Below are 18,954 nucleotides of genomic sequence, written 5' to 3' on the forward strand. Positions count from 1 at the left end.
AGCCGGGTGTGGTGGCGGGTGCCTGTAGTCCCAGCTACTCCAGAGGCTGAGGTAGGAGAATGGCGTGAACCTGGGAGGTGGAGCTTGCAGTGAGCGGAGATCATGCCACTGCACTCTAGCCTGGGTGACAGAGCGAGACTTTGTCTCAAAAAAAAAAAATTAGCTGGGTGTGGTGGTAGGCGCCTGTAATCCCAGCTACTCGGGAGGCTGAGGGAGGAGAATCGCTTGAACCTGGGAGACGGAGGTTGCCATGCGCCCAGATCCCGCCACCACACTCCAGCCTGGGTGACAGAGCGAGACGTTGTCTCAAAAAATAATAAAATAAAATAAAATAAAATAAAAGGCATAGTCTTACCAGAAAATTCTCATTCCACCTTTAAATGTGACATAAATACAGCTTTGCTGCATTCTAAAATGTAAGTATTGCCTTTAGAAAATAATTCTCTATTAATGAGATAAAACATTAAGTTTCATCACCAAAAATATCACTCCCTTGACATGCTAAGGATACTTCAAACCAAAATTTTTGTTCAGTTCCCCCAAAGTTATGCACAATTCCCCACACCTTAATAGTTTCTTTGTTGCCTTAGTTTCTTTCTCTTGCAGTAAAGTCGTATCAGAGTAGGATTTTTTTTTTTACTATGAAAAACAATCTTGAAAAGGAATAAAATTGAGTGACTTCATTTTTCAGACTAAGAAAAACATATAGCTTTACCTTCTGAACAAGGCTACACCAGTTATCAAAGTCTTTTTCTTCTTTGCAGAAAAATCCCTTAGGGAAAAGCAAAAGAACACAACTTAGAATTATCCTTGGTATTGCACAATGGAGCTGTTGGCCCAGAATTAGGATGTGGGCCAGTCTCTGTGGATGTGACTTCCCAGCAATAAAGGAGGAAGACTGCCTGGGCTTCTCTCTCTCCTAACTCATCCCCTTACCCAGACATACACATTACTCTCTCAAGTCTTGATCTCATTCTCACCCTTGCTCTCTGTCCCTTTCCCTCTTTCCTCATGCTGTGAGATATTTTAACTTGAAGATCATCTTCAAAGTGTAGGGTTAATTCCATTACTTTCAGTGTACAAAAATACACATCTCCAAAGAACATTCAATTAAGCCAACAAACAAAAGCCAAATAGTACTTTTAGCTAGAGGCAATACTTAAGAAGCTGGCATTGACTTTCAGGAAGTTATCTATGAGAATAGAGTGAACCACCAGTCTGCGCTTTCTCAACCTCAAAGCCATCCCAGAGTAGTGAAAGAATGGTTCACAAGAGGAGGACTCGCAGCTCTTGGTCACTGGTATACTGACAATCGGATTAAACTGGAGGAGAGGATGCAGACAGGCCTCAGAACCACTGGCTACTTCACAGGCAGATGCCCCTTCAGTGTGTGTAGACACCAATCATACTTCTGGTGGAAAACCCTGCAGCTTCCTAGATTGTGTGCACCCAGGGCATCTTGCTCCCTTATCTCTCCCTAGTGATATCCCATCTTCCTCCCTGTGCCTGGGTAGCAATAATTTGAGGACAAGAAGGAAACGGGGGAAAGATGATGATAATTAACATTTACAGAATGCTTACAATGTGCCAGGCCCAGTGCTAAGTGCCTTACATGCACTGCACCTCATACAGTCCCATAAGGAAGGAACTATTGTTTTCCTCATGTTAGAGATGAGAAGACCGAGGCTCAGAAAGATTCACTCCTCCTAAGTGCGTAGTCAGTGATATGGTTTGGCTGTGTCCTCACCCAAATCTCATCTTGAATTGTAATAATCCCCATGTGTCAAGGGTGGGACCAGGTAGAGATAACTGAATCATGGGGGTGGTTTCCCCCATACCGTCCTTGTGGTAGTGAATAAGGCTCATGAGATCTGATGGTTTTATAAATGGGAGTTTCCCTGCATAAGCTCTCTTGCCTGCCACCATGTAAGACACCCCTTTGCTCTTCCTTCATCTTCCACCATGATTGGGAGGCCTCCCCAGCCATGTGGAACCATGAGTCAACTAAACGTCTTTCCTTTATAAATTACCCAGCCTCAGGTATGTCTTTATTAGCAGTGGGAGAACAGACTAATACAGTTAGTAAGAGGCAGAGCCAAGATTCCAACTGGAGCAGTTTGGCTTCAGGGTCCATTCCTTCCCCACTATACTCTACTGCCTCTAATGCAGATAGTGAGCAAACATACTCTTGCCTCCCTACCTAGCAATCTGGATAACTCCCAGGGAACCAATCTGTACACATCGTATCCCCTGGCCCACTCAACCTACGAATACCCACCAGTGCAACTGAAGGATCCAGGTTCAGGATGTTCATTCGCTGTGGGGACTGCAGGCAATGGAAAGTCTGGTCATTAACCGTGCCATTCTCTTCAGTGTCGACAAAGGTCTGGGTTGTGTGAGGGTCCAAGAAGATGAGCTCATCACCTGTTTTGAAGGAGATATGCTTAACCTTCAAAGGACTACCGGTCCTGGCCCCACTGCTGTCGTTGGGAGAAGGCACTCTGGTTCTCTTAACCCCTCCCTTGGTGACAATGAGAATGGAATGACAGAAAGCCTGAAGCCAGGGTGAGCATGATTAAAGGAAGCCACTTGCGCCCAAATCTGATCATTCAATGAGAAGACGTGCTCTACCATTTACATCTCCTCAAAGTCCAAGTCCAAAATGGAAAGTGACAGGTTTGAGAAAATGTGGGAATGAGAGACCACAGATGGCATGGCAGGCTCTGTGAGCAGCAGTAACAAAGAGGTGGTAGGTGGGGTCACCAGGTCACGGGCCCAGGTACCATCAGGGAGCTTTCTGCCTCTTTTGACATTGGAAAGCATCTCAGGCTAGACCGCTGGTTCTTAGCCCCACACTCAGAGAGCACCTCTGGTAAGGGAGGAGGTCCTGACCTTCAAAAGGAATGCTGACTTTTTATGGAATGGGAATGCTGACTCTTTATGGATGAGAAACCAGTGAGCTGACTTCGGGTCCTGATTAGCTAGCAAGCTAGTACTTATTAGCAAGTTAGTAAGTTTCTGTTAGAAAGCACTGCCTTCGTCACATTAACATCAGTACAGATACTGCTCACTTGGAAAATGCACTTTGAGATGACTGACCTTGACACAAGAGATATAGTCTATGCTTCATTAAATTGAAAAAGTCTAGGCCCAAAATGACATGGAAGGAGTTTAGGATAATAAAATTTCTGCTTTGACCTGATATTCAAAGGGCCAAGGGTCCCTCTACTGTTCATCAGCCACAGGCTGAGGAGGCAAAAGTGCCTACGAGGTACCCCAGCCTCGCTGTTGGGGCCTGAAGGCCATCTGGTTCTCTGTATGCTCGGCTACATCAGGCGAGCAAGGAGAGATCTACCTGCTGCCAAAGACTGGGGTAGGGAAGGATGCCCCAAAGACTCCCTCCGAAATGGTATCCAGGATTGTGTTGGGCACATCCACATGTTTCTGTTGGCAAAGAATATGTTTGTTTCTGAAGTCTCTTGAAAGGTTTAACATTTTTCTATCATAAGCCAAGGACAAACCACTTAATTCATTCTGTCTTAATTTTCTTGTTTTTAAACTAGGGTCATTGGGCCTGTTCTACTTGCCTCATGGTATATTACAAGGACCAGAAGATTTCACCTCTGTGAAATGCTTAAAACACAACACAAATAGAAAGTGGCCAGAGAATTATTTTACTGCAAATCAACAGTATTTCCCTACAAATGTATGGTTAAGAGTATATAGAAATCAATCCCCCCATATGATTTGCTTTATGAAAGTCAAGGTAGATATTTTTCCCCTAGACCACAGGTAAGCAAGATCAGTGATATCGAAAAAGCCACAGATTACACTAAAGAGCAACCAAGATGGTTAGAAGGAAGCCTACCCAAGACCACAGAAAGGTCTGAGGGAAAGGAAGTTGTAGGCAAGAAAATAGAAAGCCAAAACAGGTTTAGAACTGAGTCATCTGCTGGGATGTTTGGAGTTAAGGTGTTGGGAATAATAACATCTTCTCTGACTCTGACTTGGACCTTTTCCCATGGGTGGTATGTCTGTGTGTGTGGATGTGCATGGAGTGGAGCTTTACGAGCCGCGTCTTTTTTTTTTTTTTTTTTGAGACAGGGTCTCCCCTCTGTGTGCTGGTTAATACTGAGTATCAACTTGACTGGATTGAAGGATGCAAAGTATTGATCCCAGGTGTGTCTGCAAGGGTGTTGCCAAAGGAGATTAACATTTGAGTCAGTGGGCTGGGAAAGGCAGACCCATCCTTAATCTGGGTGGGCACAATCTAACCAGATGCCAGGGTGGCAGGCAGAAAAATGTGAAAAAGAGAGACGGCCCTAGCCTCCTAGCCTACATCTTTCTCCCATGCTGGATGCTTCCTGCCCTCAAACATTGGACTCCAAGTTCTTCAGTTTTAGAACTCAGACTGGCTGTCCTTCCTCCTCAGCCTGCAGATGGTCTATTGTGGGACTTTGTGATCATGTGAGTTAATACTTAATAAACTCATATATGTATATATATATAGTATTATATAAATGGAATATATATATTATATAAATGGTGTATATATATTCCATTAGTTCTGTCCCGCTAGAGAATCCTGACTGATACAGATTTTGGTACCAGGAGTTGTTCTAGAGGAACAGAATATTAGGATGGAGTTCTTTCATTGGTTTTGGGGTTTCTGGAGTTGGCTACTTAATATGATTAGACCCGAAAATGCTAAGGACTCTACTTCTAATAATATAGGGAATACTGATAGTCCTTGGTGTGGACTGTTTAGATAGTTATGCAAAATAATGCATTTGACACACCTGAATCATCGCTCATGAGAGGCAAGGAGTTCAGTGACTATACAAAATACAATTGACCATACGTGGAAAGCCAAGGAACATAATGAAGCTGGTTGGTTGCTCCTAAGTTCAGTGGACAAAGTGATGAAAGAAAATGAACTCAGGGATTCTAACTCCAGGCTTCAGAAGCAGATATTCAACCTAAAATCTGCTAAGATTGCCCTAAGTGAGAGTCTTATCTCCTGTAGAGAAAGAGCTGAAATTGTGGAAAAACAGACACAAGCTCTTATCATGCGAGTGGCTGGCCTGCAACAAAAGATGCATGCACAGCCTCGCCAGGTGTCTACTGTTAAAGTGAGGGCATTGATTGGAAAAGAATGGGACCCTGCAACTTGGAATGGGAATGTGTGGGTGGACCCTGATGAAGCTGGGGACACTGAGTTTGTAAACTCTGATGAACTTTTTTTGCCAGAAGAAACAGCTTCCCATCTCCAGTAGTGGCAACATCCCCTCCCTGACCCATGCTGTCATCAGCCTTTCCACCTTTGTCTGAGGAGATAAACCCTGCGCTGCCTGAAGCAACAGTGATGGCCTCCCCTGAGGCAGTTGCCAGGCAAGATAATGTGGATTCTCCTCAGGAGCCACCCCCAACACCTCTGTTTGCTTCCAGACTTTAGACTAAAGTCCTGGTGGGCTCCTGGAGGTGAGATTGAGAGTGTGACCCATGAGGAGGTGCACTATACTCAAAAAGAACTGCTTGAGTTTTCTAATTTATATAAACAGAAACCTGGAGAACAGGCATGGGCACGGATATTAAGGGTCTGGGATAATGGTGGAAGGAACACAGAGTTGGATCAGGCTATTTATTGATTTGGGCCCACTATGTTAGAAACTGCATTTAATGTTGCAGCTCGGGGAGTTAAAAAAGGTTCTAAATAGCTTATCTGCTTGGTTAGCTGAAATATGGATTAAAAGATGGTCCACTGTAAGCGAGATGAAAATGCCTGATCTCCCTTAGTTTTATGTAGAGGAAGGGATCCAAAGGCTTAGGGAGATTGGGATGGTGGAGTGGATTAGTCACTTCAGACCTATTCACCCCAGCAGGGAGAGTCCAGAAGATATACCCTTGACCAATGCCTTGCAAAATAGATTTGTGAGGGCAGCACCTGCATCTTCGAAGAGTACTATAATTGCTCTTCTCTGTATGTCAGATCTAACAGTGGGAACTGCAGTCACTCAACTACAAAATTTAAATATAATGGGAATAATTGGATCCTGAGGTGGCAGGGGCCAAGTGGCAGCACTCAACCATCAAAGGCAAGGTGGGCGTAGCTACCGTAATTGACAGCAGAGTCAAAGCAATAGTCTGACTATTGCTTTCAGACTACTGCAATCAGAACAGTCTGACTCGTGTAGAGCTCTGGCATTGGCTAATTAATCATGGTGTTCCTAGAAGTGAAATTGATAGGAAGCCTACTGCATTCCTACTTAATTTATATAAGCAGAAAACTTCTAGGTCAAATGCACAAAAGACTAATTTGAATTACAAAAACAGAGACTCACAGCCCATCCATCAATTTCCAGACTTGAGCCAGTTTACAGACCCAGAACCCCCTGAATGAAGGGGAGGCCAGGTCCCCTTGAGGAAGGACCTCACTATATTACTGACAATTTATGCAGTGAATCGTTCTCCCATCCTTCCCCAAGGAGACCTCCAGCCTTTTAGCAGGGTAACTGTGCAATGGGAAAAGAGAAATGATCAGATATTTCGGGGCCTACTGGACACTGGCTCTGAGCTGACACTGATTCCAGGGAACCCAAAACATCATTGTGGTCCTCCAGTTAAAGTAGGGGCTTATGGAGGTCAGGTAATCAATGGTGTTTTAGCTCAGGTGTGACTTACAATGGGCCCAGTGGGTCCCCAGACTCATCCCATGGTCATTTCCCCAGTGCCAGAATGCATAATTGGCATAGACATACTTAGCAGCTGGCAGAACCCCTACACTGGCTCCCTGACTGGTAGGGTGAGGGCTATTACGGTGAGAAAGGTCAAATGGAAGCCATTAGAGCTTCCTCTACCTAGGAAAACAGTAAATCAAAAACAATATTGCATCCCTTGAGGGAGTGCAGAGATTAGTGCCACCATCAAGGACCTGAAAGACACAGAGGTGGTGATTCCCACCACATCCCAGTTCAACTCTGTCATTTGGCCTGTGCAGAAGACAGATGGATCTTGGAGAATGACAGTGGATTACTGTAAGCTTAACCAAGTGGTGACTCCAATTGCAGCTGCTGTACCAGATGTAGCTTCATTGCTCAAGCAAATTAACGCATCTCCTGGTACCTGGTATGCAGCCATTGACTTAGCAAATGCCTTTTTCTCCATTCCTGTCCATAAGGCCCACCAGAAGCAATTTGCCTTCAGCTGGCAAGGCCAGCAATATATCTTTACTGTCTTACCTCAGGGGCATATGAACTCTTTGTCTTTGTGTCATAATCTTATTTGGAGAGACCTTGATTGCTTTTCACTTCCACATTGGTCCATTACATTGATGACATTATGCTGATTGGATCCAGTGAGCAAGAAGTAGCAAACACACTGGACTTATTGGTAAGACATTTGCCAATAATTTATTTCCCAGAAGTTGGGATAAATAAATCTGACTAAAATTCAGGGACCTTCTACCTCAGTAAAGTTTCTAGGGGTCCAGTGGTGTGGGGCCTGTCAAGATATTCTTTCTAAGGTGAAGGAAAAATTGCTGCAATTGGCCCCTCCTGCAACCAAGAAAGAGACACAATGCCTGCTGGGCCTATTTGGATTTTGGAGGCAACACATTTCTCATTTGGGTGTGTTACTCTGGCCCATTGAAGGGAAATCTTTCCAGTGGGCATAACTTTGAGCAGTGCACCTGATTGTGCACTTTGCATGGAAGGAGAAATGGCCACATGTGCGATTATATACTAATTCATGGGCTATAGTCAATGGTTTGACTGGATGGTCAGGGACTTGGAGGAAGCATGATTGGGAAATTGATGCCAAATTTGGGGAAGAGATATGTGGATGGACCTCTCTGAGTGGTCAAAAACTGTGAAGATATTTGTATGCCATGTGAGTACTCACCAATGAATGACCTCAGCAGAGGAGAATTTTAATAATCAAGTAGATAGGATGACCCATTCTGTGGACACCACTCAGCCTCTTTCCCCAGCTACCCGTGTCGTCACCCAATGGGCCCATGAACAAAGTGGCCATGGTGGCAGGGATGGAGGTTACACATGGGTTCAGCAACATGGACTTCCACTCACCAAGGTTGACCTGGCTACGGCCGCTGCTGAGTGCCCAATTTGCCAGCAGCAGAGACCAACATGGAGCCCTCAATATGGCACCATTCCTCGGGGTGATCAGCCAGCTATCTGGTGGCAGGTTGATTATATTGGGCTTCTTCCAGAATGGAAAGGGCAGAGATTTATTCTCACTGGGATAAACATTTAGTCTACATATGGATTTACCTATCCTGTACGCAATGCTTCTGCCAAGACTCCCATCCATGGACTCACAGAATGCCTTATCCACCATCATGGTATTCCACACAGCTCTGACCAAGGTACTCACTTTATGGCTAAGAAAGTGTGGCAGTGGGCTCATTCTCATGGAATTCACTGGTCTTACCATGTTCCCCATCAGCCTTATCCAACATCATGGTATTCCAAACAGACTCTGACCAAGGCACTCACTTTATGCCTAAGAAAGTGTGGCAGTGGGCTCATTCTCATGGAATTCACTGGTCTTACCATGCTTCCCATCAGCCTGAAGCAGCTGGATTGATAGAATGGTGGAATTTCATTTTGAAGTTACAATTACAATGCCAACTAGGTGACAATACTTTGTAGGGCTGGGGCAAAGTTTTCCAGAAGGCTGTGTAAGATCTGAATTGGCATTCAATATATGGTACTCTTTCTCTCATAGCCGGGATTCACAGGTCCAGGAATCAAGGGGTGGAAGTGGAAGTGGCACCACTCACCATCGGCCCTAGTGATCCATTAGCAAAATTTTTTCTTCCTGTTCCCCTGACATTAAGTTCTGCTGGCCTAGAGGTCTTAGTCCCAGAGGAAGAAATGCTGCCACCAGGAGACACAACGATTCCATTAAATCAGAAGTTAAGATTGCCACATGGATACTTTGGGCTCCTCTTACCTTTACATCAACAGGCTAATAAGGGAGTTACAGTGTTGGCTGGGGTGACTGACTCGGACTATCAAGATGAAATCAGTCTACTGCCCCACAATGGAGGTAAGAAAAAGTATGCATGGAATACAGGAGATCCATTTGGGTGTCTCTTAGTATTACCATGCCCTGTGATTAAGGTCAATGGGAAACTACAACAGCCCAATCCAGGCAGGACTACAAATGGCCCAGACCCTTCAGGAATGAAGGTTTGGGTCACTCCACCAGGAAGAAAAACCATGACCTGCTGAAGTGTTTATTGAAGGCAAAGGGAATACAGAATGGGTAGTAAAAGAAGGTAGTCATCAATACTAGCTACAACCACGTGACCAGCTACAGAAACGAGGACTGCAATTGTCATGAATATTTCCTCCTTCTTTTGTTAAAAACATGTTTGCGCATATATACACTTGTACTCAGAAGATATTCTCATTTTATATCCTTTCTCCTTTATCATGTGACATAAGATTGATTGACTTCACATCAGCATTTAAGTATTGTTAAGTTTACGTAATAGTATTTGGGTTGGGGATTGGTGCGTGTCCAGTTGTACGAAGGATAGTTGTATTATGTTAGACAAATTATGACCTTATTATTGTCTTTATTTGAAGATGATGTATGATCTCAGGAGATGTATATGTGTACCAGTTGACAAGGGGTGGACTTGTGATGGTTAATACTGAGTGTCCACTTGATTGGATTGAAGGAGACAAAGTACTGATCCTGGGTGTGTCTGTGAGGGTGTTGCCAAAGCAGATTAACATTTGAGTCAGTGGGCTGGGGAAGGCAGACCCACTCTTAATCAGGTGGGCACAATCTAACCAGCTGCCAGGGCGGCAGGCAGAAAAATGTGAAAAACAGAGATGGGCCTAGCCTCCCAGCCTACATCTTTCTCCACGCTGGATGTTTCCTGCCCTCAAACATCAGACTCCAAGTTCTTCAGTTTTGGAAGTCAGACTGGCTGTCCTTGCTCCTCAGCCTACAGACGGCCTATTGTGGGACTTTGTGATCATATGAGTTAATACTTAATAAACTCCCCTTTATATATATTTTTATATTTATATATATGTGTGTGTGTGTGTGTGTGTCTGTGTGTGTATGTTACATACACAGACACACACACATATATATACACATATATATGTATATATATTCCATTAGTTCTGGCCCTCTAGAGAACCCTGACTAATACGATCTGTCACCCAGGCTGGAGTGCAGTGGCACTATCTTGGCTCACTGCAGCCTTGACCTCCTGGGCTCAAGCAATCTGCTTGGAAGTAATCCCCATCTCAGCCTCCCAAGTAGCTGAGTCTATAGGCGTACACCACCACATCCAGCTAATTTTTTGTATGTTTGGTATAGACGGCATTTCACCATGTTGCCCAAGCTGGTCTCGAACTCCTGAGCTCAGGCGATCCACCAGCCTTGGCCTCCCAAAGTGCTGGGATTACAAGTGTGGGCCACCGCACCCAGCCACAAGCTGCATCATTTCTGAGAGTGCTTATAAGAGATACAGTACACTTAGGTAATGGCCTCTAGCTCCATCCATGTTGCTGCAGAGTACATGATTTCATTACTTTTTATGGCTACATAGTATTCCATGGTGTATATAACACATTTTATTTATCTATTTTATATATTTATATATAAAATATATAATACTTTGTATATGCATATGTAATACATTATATGTATTTTATATATACATTTTATTTATTTTATATATTTTTATACATTTATTTTATATATTTTTATATATACATTTATTTATATATACAATGTATTTTATATATACATTCATACATTTTACATATTTATAAAATGTATATGTAATACTTTGTATATGCATATGTAATACATTTTATATATTTTAATATATATTTTTAATATATAAAATGTATATGTAAGTATGTATATATATGTATAAATGTGTGTGTGTATATATATGTGTGTGTGTAGAAAGAGAGAATACACTTTGCAGAGTCTCTGGAATGGGACAACTATTTAGAAAATGGCAACTTGCATCTCTTCCCTCGCTTCAGACATTCTGCCAATCTGGACCACTCAACCTCAAACAGTAAGGGTGTGAGTCAGAAAAGGGGAGTCGGAGGGACTTAAAGCCCTCAAGTGAAGTTTGCACAAAGGACTCATAAAAGTTAACAGGCAAATGGGCACTATGTGAACCTCTGTCTTGGGGTATTAAAGAACTGAGGATTGCCCACATCTTTTTAATGAGTAGTCAAACTTCACAAAAGCTACTCTGACCCAGTGGCCTCAAGAAACAGGACGGCTACACCACCTTGGAGAAATTCTCTGGAGGTAACTTGGGATAGGGAGGCCAGGGCACCCAGGACTCACATACACTATTCACTGAGACTCCTCCAAAGTTATTTTCTAATCTGTTTCAAAGTTGTCCTCAAACACTGTTGTGGACTGAATGTTTATGTCTCCCTAAAATTCATATGTTGAAATCCTAACCCCCAATATGATGGTACTAGGAAGTGGGGCCTTTGGGAGGTGATTTATTCATGAGGGTGGAGCCCCTATGAATGGATTAGTGCCTTCATAAAAGAGACTCCAGAAAGCTCCTTTGCCTCTTCTGCCATGTGAGGACACAGCAAGATAACAGCCATCTATTAACCAGGAAGTGGGCTCTCACCAGACACCGAATCTGCCAGTGCCTGGATCTTGGACCTCTAGAACAGTGAGACATTTGAGGTCCTTGGTAAGGTAACAGTGCCTCTAGAACAGTGAGACATAAATTTCTGTTGTTTATAAAGCCACCTCGTCTATACTATTCTGTTATAGCCGCCTGAAGGGACTAAGTCAAGCATGAACAACTGGAAATCTATTTTTTGCAACATTTTCTTTGAACCCAAGTGCTTAGGAACAGAGGGCATCTGATTTTGCAGAACTCCAAATACTAGGTTTTATACTTAGAAAAATAAAAGCCTTTACAGGCTCTACATTTTCCATTTTGCTGTAATTCTTAGGCTCAACCAATAGATAGCAGCATTAGAGAAAACAGAGGCAGCTGTGCAATCCCTGCGCCCCGCCCCCTGCCCCCCGCCCCCCGCCAACCTAAAGAGAGGAGGAAGGGGTTGGCAAAGGAAAGAGGTGTTGGGGTCAAGCAAGGTGCAGCCACCTTTCACTGACTGTCCTATATGCCTGGCTGAACGCTTTACTGTAAGGTGACAATAGGGTGAGTCAGGCATTAACCCTATTTTACATAAGAGGAACCTGAGACTGAATACTGGTATCTTTTTCCTGAAGTCACACAGTAGCAAATGGGGGATTGGCATGCAAAGCCAGGTGTGTCTGTTCCCATCCCACCTCACCTCCCTGAATGTCCAAGAGGAGATGTGTTGGGGAGGATGACTAAGGCCATCTCTGCCCTGTCCTTTGCACATGCCCTCATGCCATTCCCTTGTAACTCCTGTAGCTCTCCTTTCTTTGTCAACCAATCTGAGCTCATAACTTTCTTGAGGCCAAGTCTCAGACCATCCCACCCCTGCAACAGGTGTCCTGTACCAAATTTTCCTGGCCACATCACTCTCTAACACATGCTCTTCAACACTAACCAGGTATTTAGGCCCTGGTATGCAAAGTATGGTCTGTGGACCAGCAGCATCGGCACCACCTAGTTAGAAATGCAGACTCTCAGGCCCCACCCAAGACCTACTGAACCTGCACTCCAATAGGCTCTCAAGGTGATTCACGTGCATGCTAAAGCTTCAGAAGCACTAGGCTAGCTTACCTTGTGTACCAAGGACCTCAAATGTCTCTGGTCATAGCTAGTGAGTCAAGAGACTGGGTTTCCAGAGGTGCCTTCCTATGCAGGCAATGTTGGGCTGCTTGCTCGGGTCCACATTAAGAGGTTAGTGGTTTTAAGGCTTAGTCCCCATTCTCAGGAAAAGGATACTTCTGTCTTTGCCTCCTCTAATTCCCACCCTGTCACAGCTCTGAACAATGAGCCAGCAGGCCCTAATAAGAGAGATATTGGCAAAGTCAAGGGATTGAAATTCCACCACCCTGGGCCCCACAGGCAGGAGAGAGATGTGCTGGAGCAATGCTGTGACCTTGGGGCTATCCAGTGGGAAAGCAATGGAACCATCTTATCAAGAAGCAAGGAAGTAAAGGCATTGAAATTGGACCTGCTTTCTGTCAGGCACACAGAAACATAACTCTCCATTAGTTAGGCTGGAGCCAGAAGGAGTTGACCAGAGGCCGTGGCATCCCTGGGCTAGATGGGAACCCACTAACTGGAATTGCCTGGTCTCCCATGCAAACCTTGTCCCCACGCCCTCCCACAGCCCACGATGACTTACTTGTGATTCCTCCTTTCTTACCTAAGAATCCTATGAAATAATACGCGTTATTTGGTTTTCCTCCTAATGCCCCTAAAGACTGTGGCATCTTAAAACACTCCTGGAGAGAAAGAGAATGCAAGATTCTCAACTCACTTGTGGACTGCTGCTCACGGATCTCTGTGCTGAGATGGCGGTGTGATGGGCAGGCAGCAATGGGCTCGGGGAAAGAAGTGACTTACTTTGAATGCATCAACATAGACAGGATTGATTTGGTTTATGCCCAGGCGAAGGGGCACAATGAGCAGCAGGGGCTTCCAGGCTGGGCAGTGGGCAGAGGTGCCCTTACTCTGGTTTGAAGCAGTCAAATAATCGAGAGGCCTGTCACCAGCTGTGTCAGCACTCAAGGGAAGGACACGGCACATTTTTTCTAGAAATGGAAGAACAGAAAATTGGATAAGTAAGGAGTCTTCAGCCCTAGAAGATACTCCAATATCAAAACTAAGGGGAACCTCACATGCCCCCCACCCTGCCTAGAAGGCCCTCTCCTCTGCCACCAGGGTTCAGCTGACTCCCCACCCGCACGAAGCCCAGGCCATTCCTCTAGCGCTCATGCTTTTCATTCCGGCCGCAGGGTACTTGTTTAGCTCCCAATAGGGATTCTGGGCTCATTGTAAGAATCTCATTTCTCAAGTCTGCCAGGGCTTTTGAGACAGGGACTGTATCTTTAGGTTGCTCTGACTCCTCAGTGCAGGAATCACAGGCCTGGACAAGGGTGAGCCTCCATGAAAGATCTGTTGGTGGTTGAATAAATTATATGCACTTTGTGTTTTCTGCAGGGAAGGAGTGTGGTACTGTTCTCCCTCTCAGAAAACTGAAAAGAAAGAATCAGAGACCTGTGCTCCCCTAAGCTCCCCTGCCCTGGTGGGGAAGACCAGAGAGACTCTCTTGAGTCCCAGAATTCTGAATGGTGAGGAAGGAACTCATCACCCATCAGCTGGGAAGTTAAACAGACTGGTAACTCACTGATATCTTCAATGACCACTGTGTTATCCATTGAAACATAAACAGCCAAGGAATTCCATTCATCAAATAAAGCAAGTTTTCTGCAAAGCAATGTATAAGGAAGTCACAATTTGAGAAGATGGAAATATCAGCAGAAAACAGTACAATTTATGCCCAGTGTTCCTAAAGTCACCAACACTGAGCCACAGAAAAGCTGGTGTTCAGGTTAGCTCGGCTTCTTTGCCAGAGCTCTGGGACGCTACACATCTAGAGACCTTGAGAATGTCCCTGAGTCACTGTATCTGAACCTCAAAAAGAAGTTTCTGCTTTACAAGCTGGAGAAGTCTACTTCACAAAATGATGGGACACCTACTGGGGAAAAAAGAAAAGTTACCCGTGCATCTGCTCTCAAAGTCCCAAGAGACTTTGTTTTCTTAAATAAAAGACATTCTGACTTACTGAATTTTCATTTTTCAAAAGGGAAACTGTAAAAAAAAATTTTTTTTAAAGGAAGCTGTCCATAAAAAATAGACATTTGTTTGGGATCACAGATAATATGGAGAATATGTTCCAGGTAAACCCAGAGAGAGAGAGACAGTGGGTAGAGGGGACAGAGAGAGAGAGACAGTGGGTAGAGGGGACAGAGAGAGAGACAGTGGGTAGAGGGGACAGAGAGAGAGAGAGACAGTGGGTAGAGGGGACAGAGAGAGAGAGACAGTGGGTAGAGGGGACAGAGAGAGAGATCACTTCTACCACTCCCCAGCTGCCCTGAGAATACCTCTCAAGTGACATAGGCCGCAGATTGACTTGGGTGCCGAGCTTTACTGGCCAGCAGCTGAAGAGAGCCACCATGCTGAACTGCAGGACTTTATGGTATATTAGAAAGAAAACCCCTTTAAAAGAGAGATGATCTGAGGTCTCTGTAAAGTACCCCACCTATTTCTCCCTTTCCTTCTTCTTCCCTTGCCAGTTAAATGAGGCCATGTTTAACCTGGCTATTTCTGGGATGTGTGGGTAAAGACCAGTCTCATTGGACCAAAGAAAACACAGTCTCTCTACCAGGTAGCTCCCAGGAAGTTAACTACCATCACCCTTGTATTTCATTCATTTTAATGTATTATCTTTCTCCAGAAGAATAACAATAATATAATAATAATATGCTGTTGTTAATGCTAATGATCATGATGAATTGGAACCCATTTACATTCTTTAAAAAATCTACACCAAGCATGGTGGTTCACGCCTGTAATCCCAGCACTTTGGGAGGTCGAGATGGGTGGATCACGAGGTCAGAAGTTCAAGATCAGCCTGGTCAACATGGTGAAACCCCATCTCTACTAAAAATACAAAAATTCGCTGGGCATGGTAGCAGGCACCTATAATCCCAGCTACTCGGGAGGCTGAGGCAGGAGAATGCTTGACCCTGGGAGGTGGAGGTTGCAGTGAGCCGAGATTGTGCCACTGCACTCCAGCCTGGGCGACAGAGTGAGACTCTGTCTGAAAAAATAAAATAAAATAAAATCTAGGTTTCCACTTTGTTGTTGGTAACCTTAAAATTTAGAAGAAAGAAGCAAATTCTGAAGGATGTTGTTTTAACACCAACCATTTCAAGCTGGGTTTTGGGCTCCGCACAGCCATTCTAATCTCTTATACTTTCCACACCACGTTCATACAGTGATTCCTGAAACACTGCCAGATTTTCACTCAGCAGAGTCAGCGATGCCCAAAAGGCACTCTGACTATGGCAAGAAAGCAGCCTCAGAGAGGTTACATTGTTAGGAAGGAGTAAAGTCAATACAGATTTTCCTTGGGTCCCCAAAAAATCCAGGCCACTCCCCTCACAGACACATTCCCAAAGCATTCTAGTTCACTGAAGACTGGTTAGTAATAGAAACAGGGTCCCATCTGTACTTTGCATGGAATAGGTCCCCCTATAGTGCCCAGGAGCTTAATGTTCTACACCAAAGGAGGCCAGAAGGTTTCAATCTTCTGATCCCTAAATCTGGCCCCAGATTCTGGCTGCCATTTTCATTTATTCATCGAGCATTTATTGCGTACTTACACGTGCCAGGCAGTTCTATGTGCTAGTGTTACAGAGTGAACAAGATAAATACAATCTCTGCCCTCATGGAGTTTCCATCAGTGATAGGTTGTTAGGAAGGAGAGTGACAACAGGTAAAGTGGTCTGCAGGTGTAAAAGTACTAACATCACTCACCCCATTTGCTTTCAAAAAGTTGGTCCTGACCTCTCCACCTTGCCTCTTGCTGTGGAAGGTGAATTCTGGTATTTAACAAGACAACTGGAATACCATGGTGGGACACCTTGAGTCTGCTATGAGATGACAAACTGATTCCAAGACTTCCCTGGGGTTTGTCTCCCCCAATAGCTGGTGAGTTCCTTGAGGCAAGGACTATGTCAAGTTTATTTCTGCACACCCAGAACTTAGCACAGTAAAGGTACAAAGAAAAAGCTGAATGAACAGGGTTTTTAAATATTATGTAGTGCATGTAGGAGCCCTGTGGGGGTCCATTTCTTGCTTAGGCTAGCTTAGCCTCTACCACTTAGTATGAAACTTTTGGCTTCAAAGGGACCCTCAAGCCAATGGCTCCCAGGCACATGAGCATCAATCTGCAGCATGAGACACTGAATGAGTCCTAGGATACAGCCACATATACTGCTACCAGTGAATATAACTCTGATATACCAAGACAGATATCCATGCTTACACATTTAAAAGAGCCATCTGAGCAAAATGGCACAGATATTTGATGGTTTAGTGGGAAGAATAGCTTAGAGGGATTGCAAGAATACCTAGGTTGATGGGAGGTGTAGTTGTCTAGGGAGGGAAGCATAGGAGACAGCAGAATAAGGCAGGCGCCAGACTCTTTTACTTACTTTAACACCTGTGCAACTGTATTTGGTCCAAACCATTCTCCAATTGATTTCCCTTCTCCTACACCCATTTGTGCTGTTTTTATGTGGAAAAAATTAACATGTTAGCAAACGATCTTCCAGTAAGCCACAAACTCCTAATTTTTTGCATAAATAATTAAGCAGATGGACAACTTAATGGAGCCACATATAAGGCAAGGGAAGAGAAGGAACAGGAATAGGCACTGCCTTTAAACTATTGATTTATGACCTTACCCATTTGATGGATAGAGTAGCAACAATCTTTTCTATCTAAGAAGCACTGTAGGATGCGTTGGTATTCTTTGGGTTGTTCTTTTTGTTTCTCCCAGCTCCAGTCTTTTTAAGAAAAAAAAAATGTGTTAGAAACATTTTTATAACTGTTTATTACCTCTCTGCACTTTTATTGTAACTACAAAGTTAGAAGGAAAACAAAGGCACCACATCTAGAAGGCAGGAATGATCAAGTTAGAACCTTCCTAAGTATCTTTCATTTTGATAACAAAGACATCTGGAAAGTGATTGCTTTCAAAGACTCAGTGGGTATACAGTAAAAGCAAAACAAGAAGTTGACCAAGGAATTGACTTAGCCCAAGAGCTGGATCAATATTATATAAAAACAACGTCACAAAGGCCTTTCTGGCCAGTTACTCAGTGAACAGGAGGTCACCACAAAGCCCGGCAGTACATCGATATATAAGCCAGATGCCATAGCGTCTCATCTCCACATAGACGGCAATGGCTTTTGCTCTTATATTTTGGCAGCATTGACAAAAGGATCTCACGGGTAAGAAGTGCTATTTTGATACACAACAGTTCACAGGGGAATATACACAGCTCACAACTAAGGAAGCTTAAAAAAATTGCATGCTGTCGTTTTTACACCACCTTTTAAAAAGTCCATGCTGAGCTTTGGGAAAACAAATAACTGTGCTATCAGGTGTTCAAGGTTTCCCTAAGACCAAAGCCAAAATAACTACATCTGTATGGATACCGTCTGTGCCTTCAGCACAGCCCCCTAAATCCTACAGAGGCCATTTGTAACTTACTGAGGACAACTGCAAAAACTCTCTGTAATCACTGCAATCCTCTCAGCTCTAGAAACACTGGCTAATGGGACAGATTTTTGAGGCTTAGTTTGCTTCCAAGACAAATTTCTCTCCTGAGGTTTTAGAGAGAGTTTGAAATAAAGACTGAACTACACTTGAAGCCAAAGGCCATTATCTCAAGACTCTTCAGTTATTTTTTGCTTCTAGTGTTGCTAAAACCAGAGTTTTTAACTTTGGATCCAGCACAGCCCTCAGAATTTGGAACCACATCCAACTTCTTTTCATTAGCTACCAAATTGTCCAAGTCTGAGGAAATCCTAATTAGCTGGCTGCTAAATGCCACTAAATATTTGCTGATGACAATGGTAAGTGAATACTCTACCTTAATTTTAAAATAGCTGAATAGGAAACAATCCAAAAGACATCTTTACAAAATTACTCTTTTAACTCATTTTAGCTACAAGATCTATTTCCAACTTCTTCCTGCTACTTGCTTTTGTATTAAAACAATTGAGACTGCTGACTGTGGAGGTTTTTTTTTTTCCAGTTTGCTCCCTACTTCCAGAACTCGCTTCCAAAATAATCATTTTGAAGTGTGTTATAAATGAAAAAAAAAATTAAATAGTGAGAATGGATCTATACCAAGAAGCATGTATAAACAAGGGAAATCACTGGACAA

At 43.7% G+C, this 18,954-nt stretch overlaps 2 protein-coding genes across 4 annotated transcripts in view; one reads left to right on the forward strand and one right to left on the reverse strand.

Moving 5' to 3' along the window:
- Positions 1-14,343, forward strand: part of LOC105490453 (collagen type IV alpha 6 chain) — a 312,047-nt gene extending 297,704 nt beyond the window's left edge. Inside the window, exon 45 of the mRNA XM_011756095.3 lies at positions 14,150-14,343. Within this exon, the coding sequence (XP_011754397.1) occupies positions 14,150-14,188 (39 nt within the window). The 3' untranslated portion in view covers positions 14,189-14,343. The remainder of the gene's footprint in view (positions 1-14,149) is intronic.
- LOC105490454 (autophagy related 4A cysteine peptidase) overlaps positions 1-18,954 on the reverse strand; it is a 75,332-nt gene that overhangs the window by 2,406 nt on the left and 53,972 nt on the right. For all 3 annotated transcript variants that reach the window (XM_011756097.3, XM_011756098.2, XM_024795624.2), the window contains exons 5-11: positions 17,464-17,565; positions 17,212-17,284; positions 14,337-14,416; positions 13,553-13,740; positions 13,353-13,431; positions 2,279-2,424; positions 716-772 (exon numbers count right to left, since the gene is read on the reverse strand). In XM_011756097.3, the coding sequence (XP_011754399.1) occupies positions 716-772; positions 2,279-2,424; positions 13,353-13,431; positions 13,553-13,740; positions 14,337-14,416; positions 17,212-17,284; positions 17,464-17,565 (725 nt within the window). The remainder of the gene's footprint in view (positions 1-715; positions 773-2,278; positions 2,425-13,352; positions 13,432-13,552; positions 13,741-14,336; positions 14,417-17,211; positions 17,285-17,463; positions 17,566-18,954) is intronic.

Source organism: Macaca nemestrina, chromosome X, assembly GCF_043159975.1.
Source record: "Macaca nemestrina isolate mMacNem1 chromosome X, mMacNem.hap1, whole genome shotgun sequence".
Taxonomy (NCBI): Eukaryota; Metazoa; Chordata; class Mammalia; order Primates; family Cercopithecidae; genus Macaca; species Macaca nemestrina.